Here is a 22,932-nt window from a genome sequence, read left to right on the forward strand (position 1 = left end):
CCTAACGTTAACCCCCCTGATATATTTATATAGAGCAAACATATCCCCCCGCAGCCTTCTTTTGGCCAGGCTAAACAAGCCAAGCTCTTTGAGTCTCCTTTCATAAGGCAGGTTTTCCATTCCTCGGATCATCCTAGTAGCCCGTCTCTGGACCTGTTCCAGTTTGAATTCATCCTTCTTGAACATGGGACACCAGAACTGCACACAATATTCCAGATGGGGTCTCACCAGCGCCTTATATAACGGTACTAACACCTCCTTATCCCTGCTGGAAATACATTGCCTGATGCATCCTAAAATCGCATTTGCTTTTTTAACAGCCGTATCGCATTGGCGGCTCATAGTCATCCTGCTATCAACCAATACCCCAAGGTCCTTCTCCTCCTCTGTCTCTTCCAACTGATGCGTCCCCAACGTATATCTAAAATTCTTATTATTAATCCCTAAGTGCATGATCTTTAACTTTTCACTATTGTATTTCATCCTACTACTATTACTCCAGTTTACAAGGTGGTCCAGATCTTCCTGAATAGTATCCCTGTCCTTCTCTGTGTTAGCAATACCCCCCAGCTTTGTGTCATCCGCAAACTTTATTAGCACATTCCCGCTCTTTATGCCAAGGTCAGTAATAAAAAGGTTAAATAAGATCGGTCCCAAAACCGATCCTTGAGGGACTCCACTAGTGACCTCCTTCCAGCCTGACAGTTCACCCTTCAATACGACCCGCTGGAGTCTCCCCTTTAACCAGTTCCTTATCCACCTTACAACTTTCATATTCATCCCCATCTTTTCCAATTTAACTAACAGTTCCCCATGTGGAACCATGTCAAACGCCTTACTGAAATCGAGGTAAATTATATCTACCGCATTTCCTTTATCTAAGTAATCCGTCACCTTCTCAAAGAAGGAGATCAGATTGGTTTGGCACGATCTACCTTTAGTAAATCCATGTTGCAATTCATCCTAATTACCATTGACCTCTATGTCCTTAACTACTTTCTCCCTTAAAATTTTTTCCAAGACCTTACATACTACAGATGTCAAGCTAACAGGCCTATAATTACCCGGATCACTTTTATTCCCTTTCTTAAAAATAGAAACTACGTTAGCAATCCTCCAGTCGTACGGCACAACCCCCGAGTTTATCGATTGCTTAAAAATTCTCGCTAACGGGCTTGCAATTTCATGCGCCAGTTCCTTTAATATCCTCGGATGGAGATTGTCTGGGCCCTCCGATTTTGTCCCATTAAGCTGTTCAAGTTTGGCCTCTACCTCAGTTGCGGTAATATCCACCTCCATATCCACATTCCCATTTATCATCGCTAAACTCCTCACTAGTCTTACTAAAAACTGAGGCAAAGTACTTATTTAGATATTGGGCCATGCCTAGGTTATCCTTAACCTCCATTCCATCCTCAGTGTATAGCGGCCCCACTTCTTCTTTCTTTGTTTTCTTCTTATTTATGTGGCTGTAGAACCTTTTACTATTGGTTTTGATTCCCTTTGCAAGGTCCAGTTCAATGCAGCTTTTAGCCTTCCTCACTTTATCCCTACATGTTCTGACCTCACCAAGGTAGCTTCCCTTGCTAATCCCGCCTTTCTTCCACTCCCTGTAAGCTTTCTGCTTTTTTCCTAATCCCCTCTCTGAGTTGCTTGCTCATCCAGCTTAGCCTACAACTCCTGCCCATGGTTTTTTTCCCTTTTCTTGGGATGCAGGCTTCCGACAATTTCCGCAGCTGCGACTTAAAGTAATTCCAGGCCTCCTCCGCATTTAAATCCACAAGTTCCTCCGCCCAATCCACTTCCCTAACTAATTTCCTTAACTCTTTAAAATTAGCACTCGAGAAGTCGAAAACCCTAATCCCAGATCTACATTTGTTTATCCTTCCATCTAGTTTGAACTGAATCAGCTCATGATCACTCGAACCAAGGTTGTCCCCTACCACCATTTCTTCTACGAGGTCCTCACTGCTCACCAAAACCAAATCTAAAATGGCATCCCCTCTCGTAGGTACTTCAACTACTTGATGAAGAAATCCATCCGCTATCACATCCAGAAAAATCTGACCCCTATTATTCTTGCAAGCACTCGTCCTCCAGTCTATATCCGGGAAGTTGAAGTCTCCCATAATCACACATTTCCCCTTTGTGTTTACTTCATTAAAGACATTAAAGAGGTCTCTATCCATATCCAAATCAGATCCCGTTGGTCTATAGCACACCCCAAGCACTATCTCAGGGGAAGCTCTAGTTGCTTTTTTACCCAGTGTGATTTTTGCCCAGACTCTGTCTTATCCATTCCATCGCTTCTTATTTCATTACAGTTAAACTCATCATTGATGTACAAGGCTACTCCACCACCTTTGCCTTTCTTCCTGTCTTTTCTAAACAGCACATAGCCTTCAATACCTGTACTCCAGTCATGAGTACTATTCCACCAGGTTTCTGTTATCCCTATTATATCCGGTTTCACTTCCTGCACCAGTAGCTCCAGTTCCTCCATCTTGTTACCTAGGCTCCTCGCTTTAGTGTACAGACATTTTAATTTTTGGCGTTTGGCGTCAGTGACACTCTTTCCCCCATCGTGCACAGACCTTCTACCACCAGCATCACCCGTTACTCTGGTTTCTACTCCACTATTCCTCCTTGGATCAATTCTTTGGTCCGCAAGGGTATCCCCTCTCACTTTGTTTACTTCCCTCTCCAGGTTATGTTCCGGCGTGGAGATCTCGTGAACATCTCCCAACCATCTCCCCCAACTTCCTAGTTCAAAGCTCTCTTGATGAGGTCGGCGAGCCTCCATCCTAGAATTCTATTTCCCTCCTTACTTAGGTGAAGTCCATCCTGAGCGAACAGTTGTCTATCCGTAAACGCTTCCCAATGACCGTACATCACATTGCATGGCCTTCAGATGGGTACATGTTAGCACTAAAAGGCAGCATATTGTTCCCTTCCTTGGCCTCACAATACAAACTACTCCTGTCAGTAGCAGAAATAACCTGGTCTGTGGACCAATAGAAGGATGTAGACATGCTGAAATGTATGGACCGCACCTCCAGGCCTTACACCCTGCCCTGGGATACCCCTCCCCAGCTCTGGCTGCAGAGAGCCTGTGAAGCAGCATCTCTGTGGGTTTGAAGGGAAGCAAGAGTAGAAACTATCCATGCTAACCCCATTGATCCCCTCCTGGCGACAGCACTTGGATTATATGCATTCCAAGCCAGTATGTGGCTGAGAGTATTTACTTCCTGAGGTGCACTCTAAACAGAAACCTACAAAACAGTTTTGAAATATGTTCAGAATTTAATTCTGCTGTCTCCGGTGTAAACCTGGAGTAACTCCACTGACTTCAGTAGTTACTTCATATTTACACCTGTGTAATCGAGAGCAGAATTTGGCCCTCCATCTGCAAACAGTACTCTTGACGTTCTGTGACATTTGTCTGGTGAATCAGTCTGTGAGCGGCCCACGCTTCGCTGTGAACTTGGCAGAAGATGCTTCGCCTCTATTGGACGCTCTCTCTAGCTACTGTATCCGATCCCATGAGTCGTCCCTCCCATTTAACTCATTGAAATGTCACTGTCGTCAGCTATTTTCATGGTAATTTTTCCCTAAAATCGAACATAAAACCATCTGTCAATTTGTTACCAATTGTGGTTTTGTTTATTAATAGATTCTATTCTTAATTTAGAAAAAGAATCAAGTCATTCTGATCAGTTGATGTAAATTGCATGTTGGAGTTGAGTCAGTAGTGTGTGCTTATCCCTCCACCTACCTAGCCAATTTTATTAATTAACATTTGCCCTCACAGAATGTAGCTAATAAGTAAGGAGCTTTACATTGGCAAACATTCATTTAGTAGGTGTTGGCAGGTGGGAACAGATTAAACCAGCATGAGAGGAAGAGGTCAGCTTCCTTTCTGTTTACAACTGCGGGCCAGGACTTCTCTTCTGATTTAAAGTGCACAGCCCCTGAAATACAGGAGGCCAAATTCTAGTCTTTGTAGCATCAGACTGTATCCTAGTGACTTGATTAGAATCACTCTGAGTTTACCCTGGTAGAACTGAGTTCCGAATCTGGCCCCAGTTTTACGCTTTTCTCCTCAGTGCCCTGAAAATGTTGGGACCATAATGTTTTGAGGCTTTCATTAGCTGTAAGTAGCCCTGCAGTCTTTCTGCACGGTACTATAGCTAAGTAACAAGTGAAAGGGAATCATTAGGGGCTGTCTGGTTATTTGCCATTCTAAAGAAATCTAAGCATCATAAATACAACTTGTAGCAGCCCCACCCCCCCAGCCCATTGATTTTCAGTCCTTTAATTGAATTATGAAAGCTGAGCTGTTTGTGGGACTAAAAGGAACGTGTTTAGTGCAGATTGCAGTGCACCTTCCAGCAGCAAGCCACAGAAGGAATGGAGCAGCCGTCTGGGTCTGGATTCTGAAGACGCTTACATAATAAATACAAGGCCCAATCTTGCAGTCCTTTTTGTATACAATCTTACTGGCAGTTTCATGACCGTATAAGAATAGAATGTGTGCAAAGGGTTGTAAAGAGCTTCAGAAGATAGTGATGAAAATTCATAGACATGAAAGACGTCCAAATCAGGAGACATTAAAAAGATTGTGACAACCATACAATGGGGGTAAATGAGATGGGGCATGATGGAAGTATATTAAAATGACATAGAGAGGAGGTGAGTCTGGAGGTCCTAATAACCCTTTCTCCTAATACAAGATCAAGGAGCTATCCTATGAAATAAAGACAAACAATTAAAAACCGATAAAGGAAATACTTAGATAAAAAATGCTTCATTAACTTCTGAAACTGCCCAGGGTGATATTTGAAGCCAGAAGCTTCATGGGAGTAAAAGAAGGATTATGCACATACATCTGGTACTGGCTGCTATCAGTGGCAGGATACTGGACTAAAAGACCACGTGTCTGATCTTGTATGGCAGTTCCTATGTTCCTAGATGATTAATAGGTATATCCACAGTTAAACTAGGGAGGGTAAAAATTGATAATGGATCTCAGCCCTAATACTTCAAAACATAAGCAAAGCTGGTTTGGGTTTAGGAAGAAACTTCATCCATTGGGTAGGTTATTGCATAATTGTGCGTTTCTGGGCTTTTGTGCCTTTCTCTGAAAGCTCTGATGCTAGCTACTATCAGAGATTGGGTAATCTAACTGTGTTCACTGCTGGTCTGGTCTGGTCTGGCAAGCCTGTGTTGCTCTGGGATGGAAAATGGTACCTGTGCCTTCTCTAGGGACTCAAGTTAAAATGAATGATATTTTTCAGTGGCTGTATCAAACATTTTATTTAGGCTTAATAGTTATGTTACTTTGCTAGGCAGGTTTTCCAGTTTGCATTAAATGAGTCGTTTTTACAAATAGTAATAATACTCATAAATAATTCCTTGCGTGTATATCATCCTGAGGAGCCCAATGAGCTTCACAAAACTATAAATTAGAGAAACACTGCAATGCAGCAACCAGCAGTTCAAACAGTGCCCAGCAGTGGGCGAGGAGGGGAAATATTGCTCAAAGATACCTGGACAAACCCCTGTCAAGGCAAAACCATTAGGGGCATGGGATCCTTAAGGCACCAGAGAGCAGACCGGACCTTGGCTTCTACGATGTCCTCAGAAAGCAGATCACCTGTCAGACTTCCAGTGCTGAGACCGTTTGGCTCATCTAGGTCTCCGTTCAGGACAGCAGTTATTAATGTGCTTGACTTAAATCCCACTGGAGAGCTTAAATCTCACTTAGGTCAATGGGTATGTCTACGCAGCCCACAGGAGTGAGCCTCCCAGCCCAGGTCAAGAGGCTCAGGCTAGCTGGGCTCATGCTTGTGCTCTAAAAATAGCTGTATAGCCAGTGCTTTGACGTTGTGATTCAGGCTGGAGCTCAGGCTCTGAAGCCTACGGAGGGGCTGAGATCAGAGCCTGAGCTAATGCTCACTGTTTTGAGGTTTTAAGTAGCACTTAAGTGATGCATACGTCTTGTACTTGCCCTTCTACGGAGGGTGGATTTCACCTGAATGGCACAGTAATGCCCTATGTGTGTGTAACAGTTCCAGACCTGGGAACATAGCAATATCTCTCCCTGCTCCCAGAGACTGGTCCTAGCCCCAGGCTCAGTGTGTGCCTCAGTGGGCCTTTTCCAAGATTTGCCTGTCAGTTGGCAGTTACTTCTTCACAGCAAGCAAATACAGCTGCTTTCATCGCAAAACCCCTTTTAGTAGCTAGCAGGCAATGGGAATTGCCAGTCCCTGCCCCATTACTCTCCTATCGAATCCCAGAATAGAATTGTGTCTTATCTACTAAGAAGTTGGCCAAGTGGAATAAAAGCCTTTTTTTCTTTTTACACATCCTGCCAGAATTAATGATGATTCTGAGTCAGATGCAGAAGGAGGCTGTGAAATGTATTAATCCCAAGAGGGATTGACTGAGGGTGGAATCTTTTCTCATATTATCTAGAATCACTAATTTTTCTTTTCCCTGTGCACATGGGCTTTATTATTCCTTATCAGTATAAACAATTTGTAGCCCACGGGATAGGTATAATTAACTAGCGTGGGAGTAACCATGCAGATCAGTGATCTATATTCTTAAGCGTCCTTCTTCCTCCATAATCATTCAAAAGAAATGAATACACAGCCAAGATTGAGCATCTTCATTTCAAACAGGAACAGAATAGAGCAAGGGAGGGAAAGAAACCAGACCTTCCAATGGTTAGGTCCAGTCTTCAGGAGCCTGATATATGAGCAGCTTTTTCTTGCTCTTTCAATTGACCTTACGCTAGAGACTGGAATTATTGCCCTGTCCACATGGCTCTGTTTTTTCATTACCCGTTTACTGTGGAAGCAGTAGTCTCGTTGCCCGTCGAGTCAAGCTAACAAAATCGAATCACTGTTTGTTTGTTTTTAATGTGTGTGAAATTTGCTTCATAATTAAGAAATGAAACCAACAGCACTCATTTCAGATTGTCATCGGGGGTTGGAATTTACATCATAGTAAAACGGTGTAAAATAATGCTCTCTGCAGGGGGCACCAGGTTATTATTGCTGTTAGAGAAAGGAAATCAATTGCATTGATTAAAAATCTATCCAGGCAGCGTCTCCTTGGCCTCGACTTGGTGCGGTATGTAATTGCTTTCACATTTATTTCCTCATAATCCCAACCCCCTATTCTACAAACCAGGTATACGCTCCTAAAAATGACCAAAACCCACGTATGCTGAGCTGCGCTCTCCAAAGGTCAAGATTCTGGTTTTGGCAGAATAAACTCTTCAGGCAGGGACTGTCTTTTTGTTCTGTGTTTGTACAGCACCTAGCACTGTAGGGTCCTGGGCAAGGACGGGGGCTCCTAAGTGCCACCATAATACAAATAAATAATGATACATATGGGACTCTAGTTAATAGAATTCCCAGTCATATCAAGATACAATTACTATATCGGAAGGCACTTTACTGTCTCTTTTTCACAACTCTACATAAACGGAGAGTCAGTTGTTAAAACTGCACCTTCTTTTTTGATACATACTGTGTAATTAAACATTTATATCTGTTGTTTCTATAGACCTCGTATGCATGCACACACGTTCGGATTTTAGTTTGCTTAAGAATTGATATCAACTTTCTCTAACCCACGATGCTCTGGATGGTGAACTTAAAGACCAGAATCTTTGTGTCCCACCCCCAGACTGAGACTGCCTTGTGGAGCTCTGTCCTGGCAATAGTGAACGTATCATAGCACCTTTTTAGACGTTTTTATTGAAAAGCACAGAAGTGCTGCCCAATCTTTCTCAATCCATCGCTTTCTTCTACTGGGATTTCTTAGCTGCAGTTTGTCCACTGAGAATAAAAGAGAAGCATTAATTTTGATCAGACTCAACACACCTTTTGAGCAGATTGTACCCAGAGAGTATGAAGAGCTAAACTGCTTCAGAGTTGTGCCTGGGAATTGCCACTAGGAATTCTGTTGTCGGCTCTGTTGTCATGCATTCAGTGGAGGGATGCATTAACAACTTCCAGGGCTGGTCAAGTGGAAGATCTTTTTAGTTTATCTTTACAAATGAATCAACAGAAATAAAGTATTTCTCCAATGTAAGTGAATTACACTAAATATATTCTCATCCCTCGGAGGGCAAGTCTCACTTTGTCTGGTTCATATGTACATAGATGCATTTTCTGGGCTGCCTTCCAAATCCAAGTAACACACTTTGTCTTGTGGGGGGCTGTTCCCATCTCCATAGACTGTGAGGGGATCATCGAGGATGTGGTCCTGCTGGGAGCTCCAGTGGAAGGAGATGCCAAGTACTGGGAGGCTTTCACAAAAGTGGTGTCTGGCAGGATCATAAATGGCTATTGCAGGTCTGTATATGCACAACCTCGATGTCTTCTTATGGCTGGGTCACTGTTAGTGGATCTTTTATTTATTGCTTTTGAACATTTTGACAGCCCCAAAGATTGAAGTATTAAGGAGCTCTCAGTAGAGAACCATCTTCTTTAGAAGTCATTGCGTCCATTACTTGGATTTGAAAGTCTTCAGGAGGCAACATAAGGCTGTTCTGTCTTGGGCTTTGATTAACTATTTATGTTAAACTTTAGACTGGAAGCCTGTGCATATGAAGGATTTGGTATTTAGGGACTGTATTTCATTTGCACTTGCGGCTGCTTTACAAAACTCTGGCAGCGTAAAGAGGCCTCAGACGAGGTGTAGATGTAATTTACATCCACTTTAAAGCCTCTTAAAATTGTCAGAGTGGTGCCAAGGTGTAATGAAAATCCAGCTCTTAAATTCACAGAGGGTATGTTTACACTACAGCAGCACTGCTACAGGACTGCAGTTATGCTGCTGTAGCACTGCAGTGTAGACGCGTCCAATGTCAACAGAAGGGGTTTTTCCATCTATTGTACATAATCCACCTCTCAAGAGGCAGTAGCTAAGTCAACAGAAGAATTTTTCCATCAACCTAGCTGCATCTACAGTGGCAAGACCAACAGCCTTGAGCAATATAGCTTAGGTTGATCTAATGTTTAGGTGTTGACCAGACCTGAGAGCTAATTTGTGGAATTACTTGTTTTTAACATATGTTAAAGCATCTAATTGTCAAAACCTTAACAATGATGCAAATTTGTCTACAAATAAGTATACAGAGAGAGAGAGGTGCGTGTTAATATGCAATTTAAGGTATGTAAAATAATAGAATATAACGATCAGAAGAGAGAAATTAAAATCACAAGCACTTGAGATTAAAACAAGAAATCTTCATTACCCCCATTCATATGGCTGAGCTGAGAGATGCTGCTTTTGCTAATTTTGTATCGTTGAGTTTTTATAGATGCAAGATGTGTATGCAAATTACTGCATTTCTTCATATAACATAGCAAAATAAAAGCAACTGCTGTCTCCTGTACAGTAGTTTCTGGGGGATGTGTCTGTTTTCTTCCAGGAAGCCATTCATGATTAGCAATTTACATGTATAACTGAATTTGCTGTAGTGACTATAGATCATCCCAGAACTGTAAAACAACCTTTCCTTATTTCAGTACAGAAAGCATAGTATATTCATTTCCTGTGATATAAGAGAGATAATTTTGTTATCGTTTCAGAGCTTGACTGTGCTACTGAAATAAAATGGGTTACGTGTGTATAATTCAAGTTAGTCTCTTTACTTTGGCAGGCCATATTTCGACTGTTCAACAAACAGTGGTTAATAAGTTACAGCTCAGTTGGACACAAACAGGAGTGAGCAGGGGATGAGATTTCAGATAAATATCCTAGTACATTTAATCTCTAAAATCCCACGGTATGCTGTGGCTGAGAAGCACCAGGTCCACGTGAAGGGTGATGTGAGGTGCTAATTGGAGAGCTCTGGGTGGATTTCACTGAGAGTATCTGAAACATGAATCAGGGAAATACATTATTTCCTAATAAGACATTCACATGGGTCTGGAGATGTGGTGGTTCCTTACCTTGGTGTTTGCATAAATATTGCGCCAGATGGTGGTGGATCAGAAGTAACTTCACGGAAGTTTGTGAACTTACATTGGTGTAAAACGGGTGTGAGATCAGAATCAGGCCCATTTACTTGAGTTTCAGTTCACACCTCTCAATGTTGACGTTTCAATGAACCAAACATCTCGAAGTGAGAGCCAGTAAAAACTGCTACACTGGATTTCATATAATCTAAACTACCAATGTCCTATGATCGCCCTGTAATACCATAAGTCAAGCCAAGTTTGCATGGCTACACCTTTCAAATAACCTGGTCTGAGTAATGAGTTAGCAACAAATACAAAAACGAGTGAATGTCATGTGGCCATGGGAGTGTTGCATGCATTTGGCATAGCTCCATATGGGCTTTATTCACATATGATAGTCAAGGACAGCGGTGAGAGTGAACAGGCATAGCTGGAAGTGGCAACTCTTAAAGTAAAATTCACCTGTGCAGAAGGCCAGCACAAGGTTCTATACACCACAGCAGTCCTACTTAAGCCTTCATCATAGAGCTCAATTGGATGTAAGTGATGTACAGGCTTTGTGCCAGCTCTCTGCACTGGGGAGAATTTCACCTTTCCAAGTGCCAAAGGGTACAGGGCATAGTCTTTTTATTAATCTTTAGACCAGCCATGCCATCTCCGCCCCACCACTCAAGATTGGAAGCACAATCTTGCTACTTCTCCTATTAAAAATCTTATATTTTTACAGCACCTTTAATCCAGAAAGATCCTAAATTACTTTATAATTTGCATATATGTCAGCAGCCACGGTGCCTATGCTCAACATGTTTACAGATGCTACAGGCTGGCAAACTTCGACGTGTTAACGTATTACAAGGAGATTGTCCAATAGCTGGGTGCAGCCCTGTCTCCCTGCGAATCTGAAATAATTTTAAAGGACTTGATCTGGAAGCCCCTACTCACGGGAGTAGTCCTGGTGAATTCAGTGAGGCTACTCATGTGAGTCAGTATTACTCCTAAAATTTTTACATCTGTACCCCCAATTATTTTATCCAGCATGATATTCCAGGCTTGATTCCAGGACGGATGAAGCTGCAGTAGATATTGGTACAGACTTTGCCCAGGTCTACACTAGCGGGGGGGGGGGGGTCAACCTAAGATACGTAACTGAAGTTGGTGTATCTTAGGTCGACTTACCTGGCCGTGAGGATGGCAGCGAGTCGATCACTGCCGCTCCCCTAGGGAGACCAGATGTCCCGATTTTATAGGGACAGTCCCGATTTGTTTTGTGTTGTTTTTTTCTTATACAGGCTTCTATTACCCCCCCACCTCCCTCCTGATTTTTCACATTTGCTGTCTGGTCACCCGACACTCCCCCGTCGACTCCACTTCCACCTCTCACAAGCTGGAGTTCCAGAGTCAACGGGGAGCACGATCAGGGATCGATTTTATCGCGTCTACACTAGACACAATAAATCGACCCCCGATAGATAGATAACTATCCACCAATCCGGCGGGTAGTGAAGACCTGCCCTTAGCTGGATTGCCTGGTCCTGTCATCTCTGTCTTTTCCTGTGTTCCCCGAATGTCTTTGTGTATTTTATCAGTCTTTCAGCAAGGCTTATGTTGCAAAGCTCTGTTCCATTTTCCTCCTAGGGGAGACTGGCTGCTGAGTTTTGTCTACCGGACCTCTTCTGCTCAGCTCAACGTTGCAGGCCTTCAGCCAGTCAGCCTGGATGACAGGAGGATGGTTAATATGGATCTTTCATCTGTAGTGAGTAGCCCTCTTCATTTCCTTAGTATTTCACTCTGTCCATACCGGTCATAGCCTTGTGTTCATCTTCCATCCACCTAGCCGCGTCTACACTAGGGACACTTAGGGCACGACATTTTTCACAACCCTGGGGGATGTAGCTAGGTCAGTCTAATTTTTAAGTATAGATCAGGCCTAAGAAAAGTGACTGACTTTGTGTAGTCTCTGTTCTTCCCTCTATATGTGCACAAACCTCACAACTCCATGACTTTACCATAAACTCCATATCAGATAAGCCTTACGTTTGAACCAACACCTAATGGAAGCTATGTAACGTAGGGAGTATTTTGTTTCCATTGTTGCTTTTTTCAAAAATTCTGTAACATTCTGCATTGGAGAAAATGGTGTTTCTGTCCCATCAGATCCTACAGGAGTGGCATCACTTTCAGAAAGATAGTGTGGCCTGGTGCTCTGTCTGCACTTGCCCTAAACTCAAACACTGAGGCTTGGTGGTGCTGGAACTAGAGATGCCGGGAGTGCTGCCGCAACCCCTGGCTTGACGTACTACTAACTAACACCAAATACCTGGTTGCCATCATCAGCACCCCCACTATAAAAGTTGTTCCAGCATCCCCGATGAGACCTGATCTATGCTTAAAAACTGAGTGCCATAGTTAGGTTGCATGGCTAGGTCAATGGAAGAATTCTTCCCTCAACCTAGCTACCACCTTTCGGAGAGCCCGATTAACTATATCAATGGGAAAGCCCCTTCCGTCAGTGTAGGAAGTGGCTATGATATGGTGCGTCAGCAGCACAGCTGCAGCACTGTAGCTGTGCTGCTGTCATGACTGTAGTGTAGGTGTGGCCTGTGCCTACTCCCCAACAGAATACCCCACTTGTGAAATTTAACAACCACTTCATACTCTCGTACAGCCCCTTCACACTTGCACACAGGATACCATCAAAATATCTGCTTTACCATACCCACCACTAAATCCATAAACTGCTTTCATATCCCACCTCACAACTACAGTCCCCATGGCATGAAGAGTCCAGTACTCTGTTGCTTACACAACCTATACAGTTCTGTAATGAAATGATGCAGCTTCCGCATACATAAGCACCTCTTTGCTTTGATGACATAGACAGAGGATTCAGATCCTGATCTCCTCATATCACACTCACAGCTCTATGATGTTCCTCAAACTGATCCCCAGATCTCTTCATCTCACAATCACAGCCCTTCCAAGCTGCTCCAGCCTATTCCTTCGCTATTCAATACAGCTACGCTAACACAGTGAATGCAGTTGGAGCGCCTGCAGATCATTCCCAGGAGCTATTACCAACTGCAGGTTATCTTAACTTTATATTTCCTGGTTCACAGAAGTTTGAGTTTTGCTGAACCTGACAGTGTGGAAGGACGCGAACTATCACCGGGCATCCTTAACTTTACTTTAACTAAGTTTTTGCCGTTTAGTTTCCAGTATGATCAGAGACTGCTTGCAAACTGCTAGTACTGTTGGGGACCATGCACAGCAGCCTAGTCCAAGAAGGGAACATCTGCAAAGAAGCAGGGCCCCCGTACTTTGTGTCTCATAATTCGAGCACCGCTATGAGTAGGAACCAGGAAGAACCTGCAGTCTCATCTAGCTGGAGCTTTTGATGGTCTTGAGGAAGTCATTTGACCTTGTGCCTCAGTTCATCCAGCACGCTTTTCGGGTTCACAGTTGCAATGCTACAGCAGGGGTTAGTACGGCTGGATTTGAGTTTGGAGTTAACAGAGCTCAGCGATGTTTGTGGCTGGTTTGATGATCCTGAATTTCTAGGGCAAGGTCACAGTTGTGGCTTAGTAGCTGGATTCTGAGTTTCCAGGGAACAGAGTAGGTTTGTGAGTTCTGTCCTGTAGATCAGGCATAAATTAGATTCCCCAAAGCCGTTCAGTGTTGTTAATGCTAAACTGCTGTTAGGAGTGTAATGTCTTCAACACTATTCAGCTCGGTTTCCCTAAGCAAGCTAATGACATAGATGCCTTCCTTTCCCTCCGGGTGACCTCCTCTACAGATTTATAGATTATAAAGTCAAAAGGGATCACGGCGATCATCTAATCTGACCTGTATAACACAGGCCATAGGACTTCCCTAAATTAATTCCTGTTGAACAAGAGCAGATCTTTTAGAAAAACATCCAGTCTTGACTTTAAAATGTATGCCTTATTTCCAGTCTGAATTTGTCTAGCTTCAGTTTCCAGCCATTGGATTTTGTTGAAGTTTTTTCTGCTAGATTTACAGTCCCATTATCAAATATTTATTCCCCACAGTAGGTACATATAGACTGATCAAGTCACCCCTTAACCTTCCCTTTGTTAAGCTAAATAGATTTAGGCTCCTTGAGTCTATCACTGCAAGGCATGTTTTCAACCCTTTAATCATTCTCATGGTCTTCTCTGACCCTTCTCCAATTTATCAACATGCTTCAGATAATCAGGAAGAACACAGCTTCTGCACACACATTCACAGCAATCTTCGGATCACAATCTACTATGATGTAGCTGTTTTTCTCCTTTGCATTTTGGGAATGGAAAATGCCTGGCAAAGCTGTGAAAACAAATCTTATAACAGACCCTGTGTAATCCAGACTGTCTCCTCTGTCACTTCTCAAACTGACCTCTTCTGAGCACATCTGCAAACTGGCACAGATTACTCTCCTAGTACTCTGGAACCAGAAAGTGTCTTAAGCACATGATCAGTTTCACATTTTATGATGTGCAAACACATCAAGCCTGCAACTGTTCAGCTGTTACCAGCTCATTTAATTCATACTGACTGAACATTGCTGATCCCGCTGCAGGAAAAATGCAGGACTGATAAAGTGTGGATAAAGTAGAGATGGTACAGAGCAAAGTGTGGACAGCCTAGAAGGGACTGGGTTAACAGAAGCTCTTAGAAACATATAAACCCCTAAGCTGATATAAAGCCCTGGCGTAGACCCCGCTAGGTCAGCAAAAGAATTTTTCCATCAACTTAGCGACCCCCTCTCAGAGAGGCGGATTTACAATGATGGAAGCACCTCTTCTGTCACTGTCGTAAGTGTCCACACTACAGCGCCCAATGCTGCAGCTGTGCCATTGAACTGTTTCTAGAGCAGCCATACCAGTAGCACAGCTAGGGGAGGAGCAGGGGGAGCGGCTGCTCCCACTGAGCAGAAAAGTGGCGCCTTTTTAATTTTTACTCACCCAGCGGCGCTCAGGGTCTTCGGTGCTTTTACTCACCCGGCAGCACTCTGGGTCTTTGGCGGCACTTCAGCAGCAGGTCCTTCAGCTGCTCTGGGTCTTCGGCGGCACTTCGGCGGCGGGTCAGTCGGGATTTTTCTTTTTTGTTTTTCTTTTTTTCTTTTTTGTTTTTTCTTGGCGGCGGATGGCGCCTTTTTTTGTGTTCGCTCCCACTGCTGCTAAAACCTGGCTTCGCCACTGAGCCATACCCTTAATGTCCTGTCTCTTGCTTTTCCCTGAAGAGCCTTTGTCTGTTCATTTTATACTTACTAAACTTCCAAAGCATATGGAGTGCAGCAGACACCACGGGGACTGACTCCCAGCAGCCTGCTTGCTTTTGCTGAAGAAGCAGTGTGCACATTTAGGCTAAATGGGTGGCCCAAGTGCCGGGTCACCAATCTTCCTCCATTACGCATCTGTGTATGCACTGCGTGTATCAGATAGAGAATCCCAACACTGCTGTCATCTCTGAGAGGCCTGCCGCTTCCATGATAGAGCAGCCTTGCCTAACCTTACTGGAAAGGATGGAAAAGAGGAGCCATCCTGAAAAAAAATAGAGCTCTAAGAGACAGGAAAACCGTGTGTTACATGAGGCATGTGAAGAAAAGCTTCAGAAACCAGTGCTTTAACAAATGACACGAAAGCAAAGGTGGTTTGCACTGCAAATGCAATGGAATAAGGTAGCATAAAGGTATATAGAGATGTTCTCAACAGAATGCTAACAGTGTAGTGCTAGCAAGGCACTTTACTACTTAATCAAGGGCAATAAATCCAGCTCTTTCTTATAAGATACAAAAATCAAAACACCTTTTCTGCAGGTGTGGATGTTTGAACAAGTATTAAAGAGCCTTATTAGTACTAGAATCTATGATTCTGCTAGTGAACTAGTATCTTGGACTAGCTGGACTCCACAAGGATTTCCTGACTCGGATCTATGAAAAAAATTCAGTGCCACTGTGAGTTAGATGGTTGCTTTGTTTGAAACATGGGTGACTGGTATCTCCACATCTCATTCTCATAAAGGCCCAGAGGTGTGGGAATAGCAGCAGGTCATGTAACGCTAGCCCAGTACAATGCAAGTGATCTAATGCTGGACATTCAGTCTAACCTAGCAGAAAAGACTGAGCCACAGTTTCAATTTCTTTTATACAGACAACCCGGCTTAAAACCAAGGTGTTAGATGTTTCTTAAAACAATGTGGGTGCCTGTTTTGGTGGAACAGGTTGCTTATTGCAACTTGCCATGGCACTGTCTCCCCACAGTTGCCCTCGTAGTCAATTTTAACTCTAGGTACTTGAAAATAAATAGATCGGTTTGAGAGAAACCAGGAAATAATAAAACTCCTACATTAATGCAGCACAGCAAATCAGAGTTTTTGCCTGTGCTTGTAGGGACTTGGCCCACTGAGGTGATTGCAGAGCCCACTCTGATGGGTCCGGAGAGCATAAGTACAGTTGATCCTCATCATCACTATATATTAAGCATCAAAGCAGCTGGTTATGCTTTTCTATTAATGTCTCGCTGCTTTAGAGAAGAATAATGATGGGCTCCCTTGTTGCATGCTTTCTAGCATGTCAAGCAGGCTCTGCACTTCACATTTCTCCCCGACCCTTTTGCAAAGCACCTCAGGATCCTGTAGAGAAACTACCTGAAAATATAAATGACAGAATTCTGAAGGAGACTGGGAGTGCTATGCAGTGGCGAGCTCTTCATCTGGTGAGGGCCGGAGTCTCCTATGTTGCGCCAGCAGCAACTTCTGCAGGCTCCAGCATAGGTGCAGCATGGGATGGGTTCAGCACAGATTTCTAGTTATGGTGACACAAAGCCATGGGACAGGGAAGGAGGGGAGGTTATCAAGGAAGGTGCTTCGTGTGAAATTCATTCTAACACCCTTCACATTCAAGCCATCTCCCAGTTTATCCACGGTGAGGGCCATTTCTCCCGGCGGGTCCTTTCAGACTTCGGAACTGAGCACAATGGTTAGAGTTCCCCTTTCAATCTGGGGGAGGAGTGGTATGCTGGAGTCCAAGGGGCCTGATTCTTGCTGCTGCGGCAATGTAAAAGAGTCTCAAAGTGCGTGGGATATAAGGGATATATAAAGGGCCTTCGCGTAAATGAGACTCAGGACTGTGTCTGTTTTGATTAGTATGGTCTGGTTTACAGTTTCCATTTGTCATGCCAGGGCCCTCTCCTTTCATTCTCCTCCAAACTTTTGAGGCCTCATTTCTCTAAATCTGTCAGTGAGGAAACTAACAAAATGTCCTCCCACTCAGCAAATGCAATTATAAAAGCTTCATGAGCTCTTACAATGAGACTGATTGATTCAGCGGATTTATTTGACAGTAACTGAAACTGAGGAAGTAATTGAGTTGTAACATATTAGGCTGATTGCTGTTTGTTCAAGTGAGATGCTGGAGATTACGTTTCACATTAGCATCTGAATATCGAAGAAATGTTAAGAGTTGGAATGTAGGCAAAATGCTTTTCATGTGGGCTTGGTAAGTTACAGGCATTTGCTTAGGTTTCTTTAGGCAATTTTAATGTAACCAGAATCTGAGATGACCTTAAAGGCATGAAAGTAGATCCACGATTAGGACTTGCCTGGACCTTGAAATTCCCTTCTTTCCCATGCATTCAAATGGCAGCTGAATTCTCCTGGTTCTACTCTTTATCATTCAGATGTCACCTTCCCAAATGATGTCGATGATGATTATTGTTAATTTCTCTAAATGGCCAGTTAAGATCAGGACCCCATTGTGCTAAACACTGTACATACACAGGAAAAGAGATGGCTGCTACTCTGAAGAGTTTTAAAGGGTTAATAGACAAGACTAAGGGTATGAGGGGAAACTGAGGCACAGAGCAGCACTGGGACTTGCCTGTGGTTATATAGCAGGTCAGTAGCAGAACCAATAATAAAACCCAAGTCTCCTGAGTCCCAGTGCAGTGTGCTATCCGCTGGACTATGCTGCTGTTCGTTAAATATCATGATGGATACAATTTTGTCATAGTAAAATTAGGCAGAATTCACAGAACATTTATGGTAAAAATGTACAAAATCAGAGTATGGTTTCGGCAATGAAAAATGTGTAACAATCTAACAATAAAGTATTGTGTATCGTGGAGGCGTTGACACTGACCCACAGGCTGGGTGACCCACTGAGATGAGTCAGAGAATAGAGGTGGCACTCCATCTCCGAGCCCCGCCACCCAGGGCTGAAAGCTGTACTCACAGATATCTTTTAAAATCATGGAATCCATGACTCCGTGACAGAATCATAGCCTTAATTATCATTGTAATAGCAAAATAGAAAGAAGTGTTGTCTGAGCACCACACTGGGAGCCAGGTACTCCCAAGTTCTAATCCCAGTACTGGAACTAATTCCCACTACAGCCTTGAGCAAGTCACTTCTCCTTTGTGTGCCTCAGTTTCTCCATCTGTAAAATGGGTATAATATTACTGCCATCAAAGGAAAGTCATAAAGATTCATCAATGTTTAATGTGCTTTGAAGACTGACAGCGTGTCGGACCAGCTAATTGTTATTACTCCGTCATTTAAGACCATTTTAAAAGCACTGATTTAATCTTCTTTGCAATAACATGTAGTGATGAGATTTTGTGACCTATTTTGCACTCCGATGTTCCTGTAAAATTGGAGACGCAAGAAAAGGCTGAATAAAAGAGCTCTGTTTGGAATATGCTGCACCAGACATCACCATAGCTGTGGCTTTTCCCCTTAGTTACAAACCTTTTTGACTTGCTTTTTTCTCAGCTGCTGAAACTGAGCAGTGAAAAGTCAGATCTGTGACAGTGATGATTAAAATGGAATTCCTCCTCTTGCCCTCTAAACCCTTTCTTAGAAGTGATGCCTTGTTACTGGTGTCTCGAGTGATTCCAGGGCAGCATGGTTCACAACCTGCACGGGCTCTTTGGATGCAGCAGACAAAAAAGACAGTATTCTAACAATCTATTGATTTGTCACTTGCGTGATTCAGGCTTTTCCTCAAAGGTGCATTATTCTGTGTTCTCATTGTGGGCCCAAAACTTGCAGCAAAGAATGAATTCTGATGCTGAAATTCAGGTTTATTAAGGACCTTGGGGACTGAGCATGGAAGTAGGTTGCCTGGGTCTCATTGCTCCCAGGTGGAATGACTTGTTTCAGATGAGCAGTACCACCTTAGGCAGGTATGACGGGAATGAATACAATCCAAAGAAGAAAAGCAAGAACGGGAACTTGATTTAGTCTGAACCTAAACATTTCCCTGGATAGAAACTTGTAGCTATTCTATCACGTTACAGGAAGGAAAAGCAGCTAAAACCACCACTTTGTTGGTGATGTTGTGGGAGGGTGAGGAACCGGGGGGGAAAACATCACCAGGTAGATTTCATTAAATCCCTGTAATGTCAACCTCCAGTCCAGCTTCAGTTCTGTTTCAAGGGAGTGCCAGCTCTCACAGGTTCTCAAAAGAGAATAGGTCTGTGGTCACATTTCACAGAAATAGGTCTAAACAGCCCTATTCTCCCCCCTACCTCCATCACTTACTCTCAGGGCCGCACAAAGTTTTTTGGGCACCTGGAGCAAAATCTGAAACTGAGCAGCCCCCCTTCCAAAAAGGAAGGGAGGCCCTTGGTAGAGGGGTTGGAGAGCGAGCCTGCCCGCACTCACCCGGCAGTAGCAGCTCTGTCCCATGGGCCTGTGCCTGGCTCCCCGCTCTTGGTGCTGCAGATGGGGTTGCTCAGGTTTGGCCCACAGAGGGTCATCTGAGCTCAACGTGAGTGGTGATGCAGCCCTGCATGTCAGGTCACAATGTCACTCTGTTTCAAGGCCCTCTCAAACAGGGACTCAGGGCAAGCTGCCTCTTTTGCCCTCTCCTTCCCCACATGGCCCTTTATTCCCACACAGCTACCAGTTTTCCACCCTTAAATTCCTCGTTGTGAGCTGTGCCTACTAAATGGTCAAAATCTGGAGCTTCTACGGGCAGACAAGCAGAGACACAGGCTCTCACATACCAGCTGCAGATGTGGCCTCTTCAGACTTTTGTATAGAAAACCACCCTCTCTCATCACTCTTCCCTATTCGTCCCACCACTTGGAACTGACTGCTTCAGGGCAGGCCCCAGGGTTACCAGGGCAGAGGCCAGCCGCTGAAGCCATCAGATAGCCAGGCCTGAAGGAGCAAAGCGAGCCAGCCTCTCAAATAACTTGCGAACAAAGGCTGTTAGCGTCACAGCTTCGATTCAAGCCTGCAGGGAATTGGCCTATCTGAGCCTTTTTTATCTGTTGAACAACTCACTCTAGCTCTAATTTTCCACTTGATTAAGCTCTTGAAAATGAAAAAGCTTCTTTACCAACAGTCGTCACGCCGTCTCTCATCCCTTTGTCAAGCTGCAGAACAGAGAAATACTGTACAGCCCCATTTCCTTAGCGGCCCCTTGGTACAACAGCAGCCATGCTAATAACTAGGAGCTCTGAACCTACAGGATCCTCAAGTACTTCAGCTGCCACTAGCATGCAGCCACCTCTGAGGTGAGAGTTGGAAGCTGTTTAACAAGCATTTCACAGCAGTGTAGGACAGAAAGTGAAAGATCATGCTGCATCCATTGGAAAATGCCGGGAGAATGTAGGGAGGCATAAAGTAACTACTGGACTTGGCATTTGGTAGGAGGCTGGTATTAATGCCCTTGCTCTTGTAAAAAGTGCTGTGGCATGGTAATTATCAGCATCTTGCTGCCAATACTGTAATGAACTAAGCCTGAGTTATCCTAGTTACAGGGGCTTTAGTAGCCAATTGCTGGCCTGTTTGCAGGCACTGGCATTTTCCCTGTTTTTCTAAAGCGAGACGTACTTCCAAGCGTCTTCTGAATCTGTCCAACGCCATCTGGAAAGGGGAGTGGTTTTTCATCAGAACTTGTTAGATTAGAGAGAGATCCAGAGCCACATGTCAAAGGAGAATCCAGTGGCTTAAGCATCCTCGTTCACTTCCATAGATTTGTTAAGAAATTAGAATAACTAATATACATGTCAGTGCACAATTTGGGCTCTGTAACACACTAGCCTTAACTACAGCTGTTCAGTGAACTATGTGAGTGAATCGGTTTGTTCTGCTCCTCAAGAATAAGATTTTGTGTAGCAAAGAATTCCATCAAATTTGCTGGCATCCTCAGTGGATATGCCAAAGGTTTAATGGGAATGTGGACTTAATTACCCCTTTTCCCTTTAGAGGTGATCCACGGAGGTCATGAATGAGGCACATTGGTTAGGGGCAGGGCGTGGTTTGGAATTTAAGGGAAGCTTACACTGCTGTTTCCCGCAGTCTGTGCATAATGAGGTTATCAGGCTCTAGGGCTGTCAGCTTAGCAGCAGCCACAAAACACTGCGGAAATGATTTTGAAAGAGAAAAGTGTGGTGGGGGGGAGTGTCGTAGTTTAAATAACCAAAACAATCCAAAGTATGCAATCTTCCAGCTGAGATTCTCAGCTAAGTAACCAGAAACGGTATCAATGTAATACAGGAGCATGTGTTCTCTTCCCCGCAGCACGACAGTTTTCATCATCTCGGTCACCCATTGGAGATGTTTTAAATGTTGGAGAACATTGCATTTGAGACAGACCCTCCTAGTAGATCCCGAAGGCTCAGACTCCATCCCTGACTGGGCTCACAGAGTATAGGAATAACAAATCATCACACAGTTATTAATGTTACAAATAATTGTCCAGATCATGAAGTCTGTGATCATGATGGCCCCTTCTGGCCGGAAAGTCTATGAGTCCGTTCAGGCAAAACTCCCAGCAAAATCAATGAGAGTCTTCCCTGAATAAGGATAGCAGGATCAGGCTCCATAAGCGTCACAGCAGGGTGCTTTTAAGGACAGAGCACGTTGTACATTGCCTGGATATTTTTGTCTTGTGTTTACGTTAACGGTATTTCAACAAAGTATTCCTGTTTGGGTTTCATTTTCTTTCTATCTTCTTACACCAACGTATGAAAAGAAAATTCAGATTTTAATGCCAATAAAAAATGTTAATAAAGTAGAAAATTGACTCCCCTGACATGCTGTGTTTACAAGGTATATCACCCATTACATAGTTTCCAGACATGTTTGAGATTTTACAGTTGTACCGTAACGTGTTATTGACGCACATAATGTAGATAAAGTACGTAGAAAAGTTAGCACTTCCTGTTAACCTCTGAATTCCTGCTACCTCAAATGATAATCTCATCAGAGTTTACAAGCCGAGCAGAATCAAGCCTGGTAAGGATAAAATGACCATCGACAAATTCAGGCTGGAAATTAGAAGATGTTTCGAGCCATTGGAGGGGTGAGATTTTGGAACAGCCTCCTCGTGGGAGTTGTGGGGGTAAACAACGTAATTAGTTTCAAGAGAGAGCTGGACAAATTTGTGAGTGGGATTGTATGACAGGGTTGCTTATGAGGTAAAGGGCAGGGTTCAGGCATCTTGGGGTTCAGTTCCGCTTTATGTCTTATGTTCCTGAAAGCTCAGGCTTCAGGGTTTCAGCCAGCCATCATCCAGGATCAGGAAGGGATTCACTAACCCACTACCACCACCCACCAGGTATTCTGATTTGTTTCTTTTACGTCCTTCCTCTGAAGAGTCAGAGGTGACCGTGGCTAGTGATGGGACATTGGGTGGAGTGGCCAGGGGCTCTGAGGTGGCACCAAGCATTCTCTCTCTCAGGTGCTTGGCTGGCTGATCTTGCTCTCGTGGTCGGAGTCTAAGTGATTGCCACATGTGGAATAGAGAAGGAATTTTCCCCCAGGTCAGATTGGCAGTGACACTCAGGCAGGTTTCATCTTCATCCACAGTGTGTGGATACAGGTTACTTGCCAGGGTTATCTGGCTACATCTCATTTAATTCTGTCCCTGCCATTGTGAGGACCTCTGGCCTAGTGCATGTTAATCCTCCTTGTTCTCTCCTGTGGCAC

General features: G+C 43.8%; 1 protein-coding gene across 6 annotated transcripts in view; it reads left to right on the forward strand.

Annotated features, from left to right (window-relative positions):
• TMCO4 (transmembrane and coiled-coil domains 4) overlaps positions 1 to 22,932 on the forward strand; it is an 83,606-nt gene that overhangs the window by 43,027 nt on the left and 17,647 nt on the right. Inside the window, exons 12-13 of one of the 6 annotated variants that reach the window (XM_050931328.1) lie at positions 8,255 to 8,372; positions 11,622 to 11,739. The exons of 2 other annotated variants lie outside the window; for them this stretch is intronic. In XM_050931328.1, coding sequence (XP_050787285.1) covers positions 8,255 to 8,372; positions 11,622 to 11,739 — 236 coding nt within the window. Of the gene's footprint in view, positions 1 to 8,254; positions 8,373 to 11,621; positions 11,740 to 22,932 lie in introns of those variants that run through there. 3 more of the 6 variants (XM_050931331.1, XM_050931333.1, XM_050931332.1) reach the window with 3 other exon arrangements.

The sequence above is a fragment of the Gopherus flavomarginatus genome, chromosome 21 (assembly GCF_025201925.1).
Source record: "Gopherus flavomarginatus isolate rGopFla2 chromosome 21, rGopFla2.mat.asm, whole genome shotgun sequence".
NCBI classification, from domain to species: Eukaryota; Metazoa; Chordata; order Testudines; family Testudinidae; genus Gopherus; species Gopherus flavomarginatus.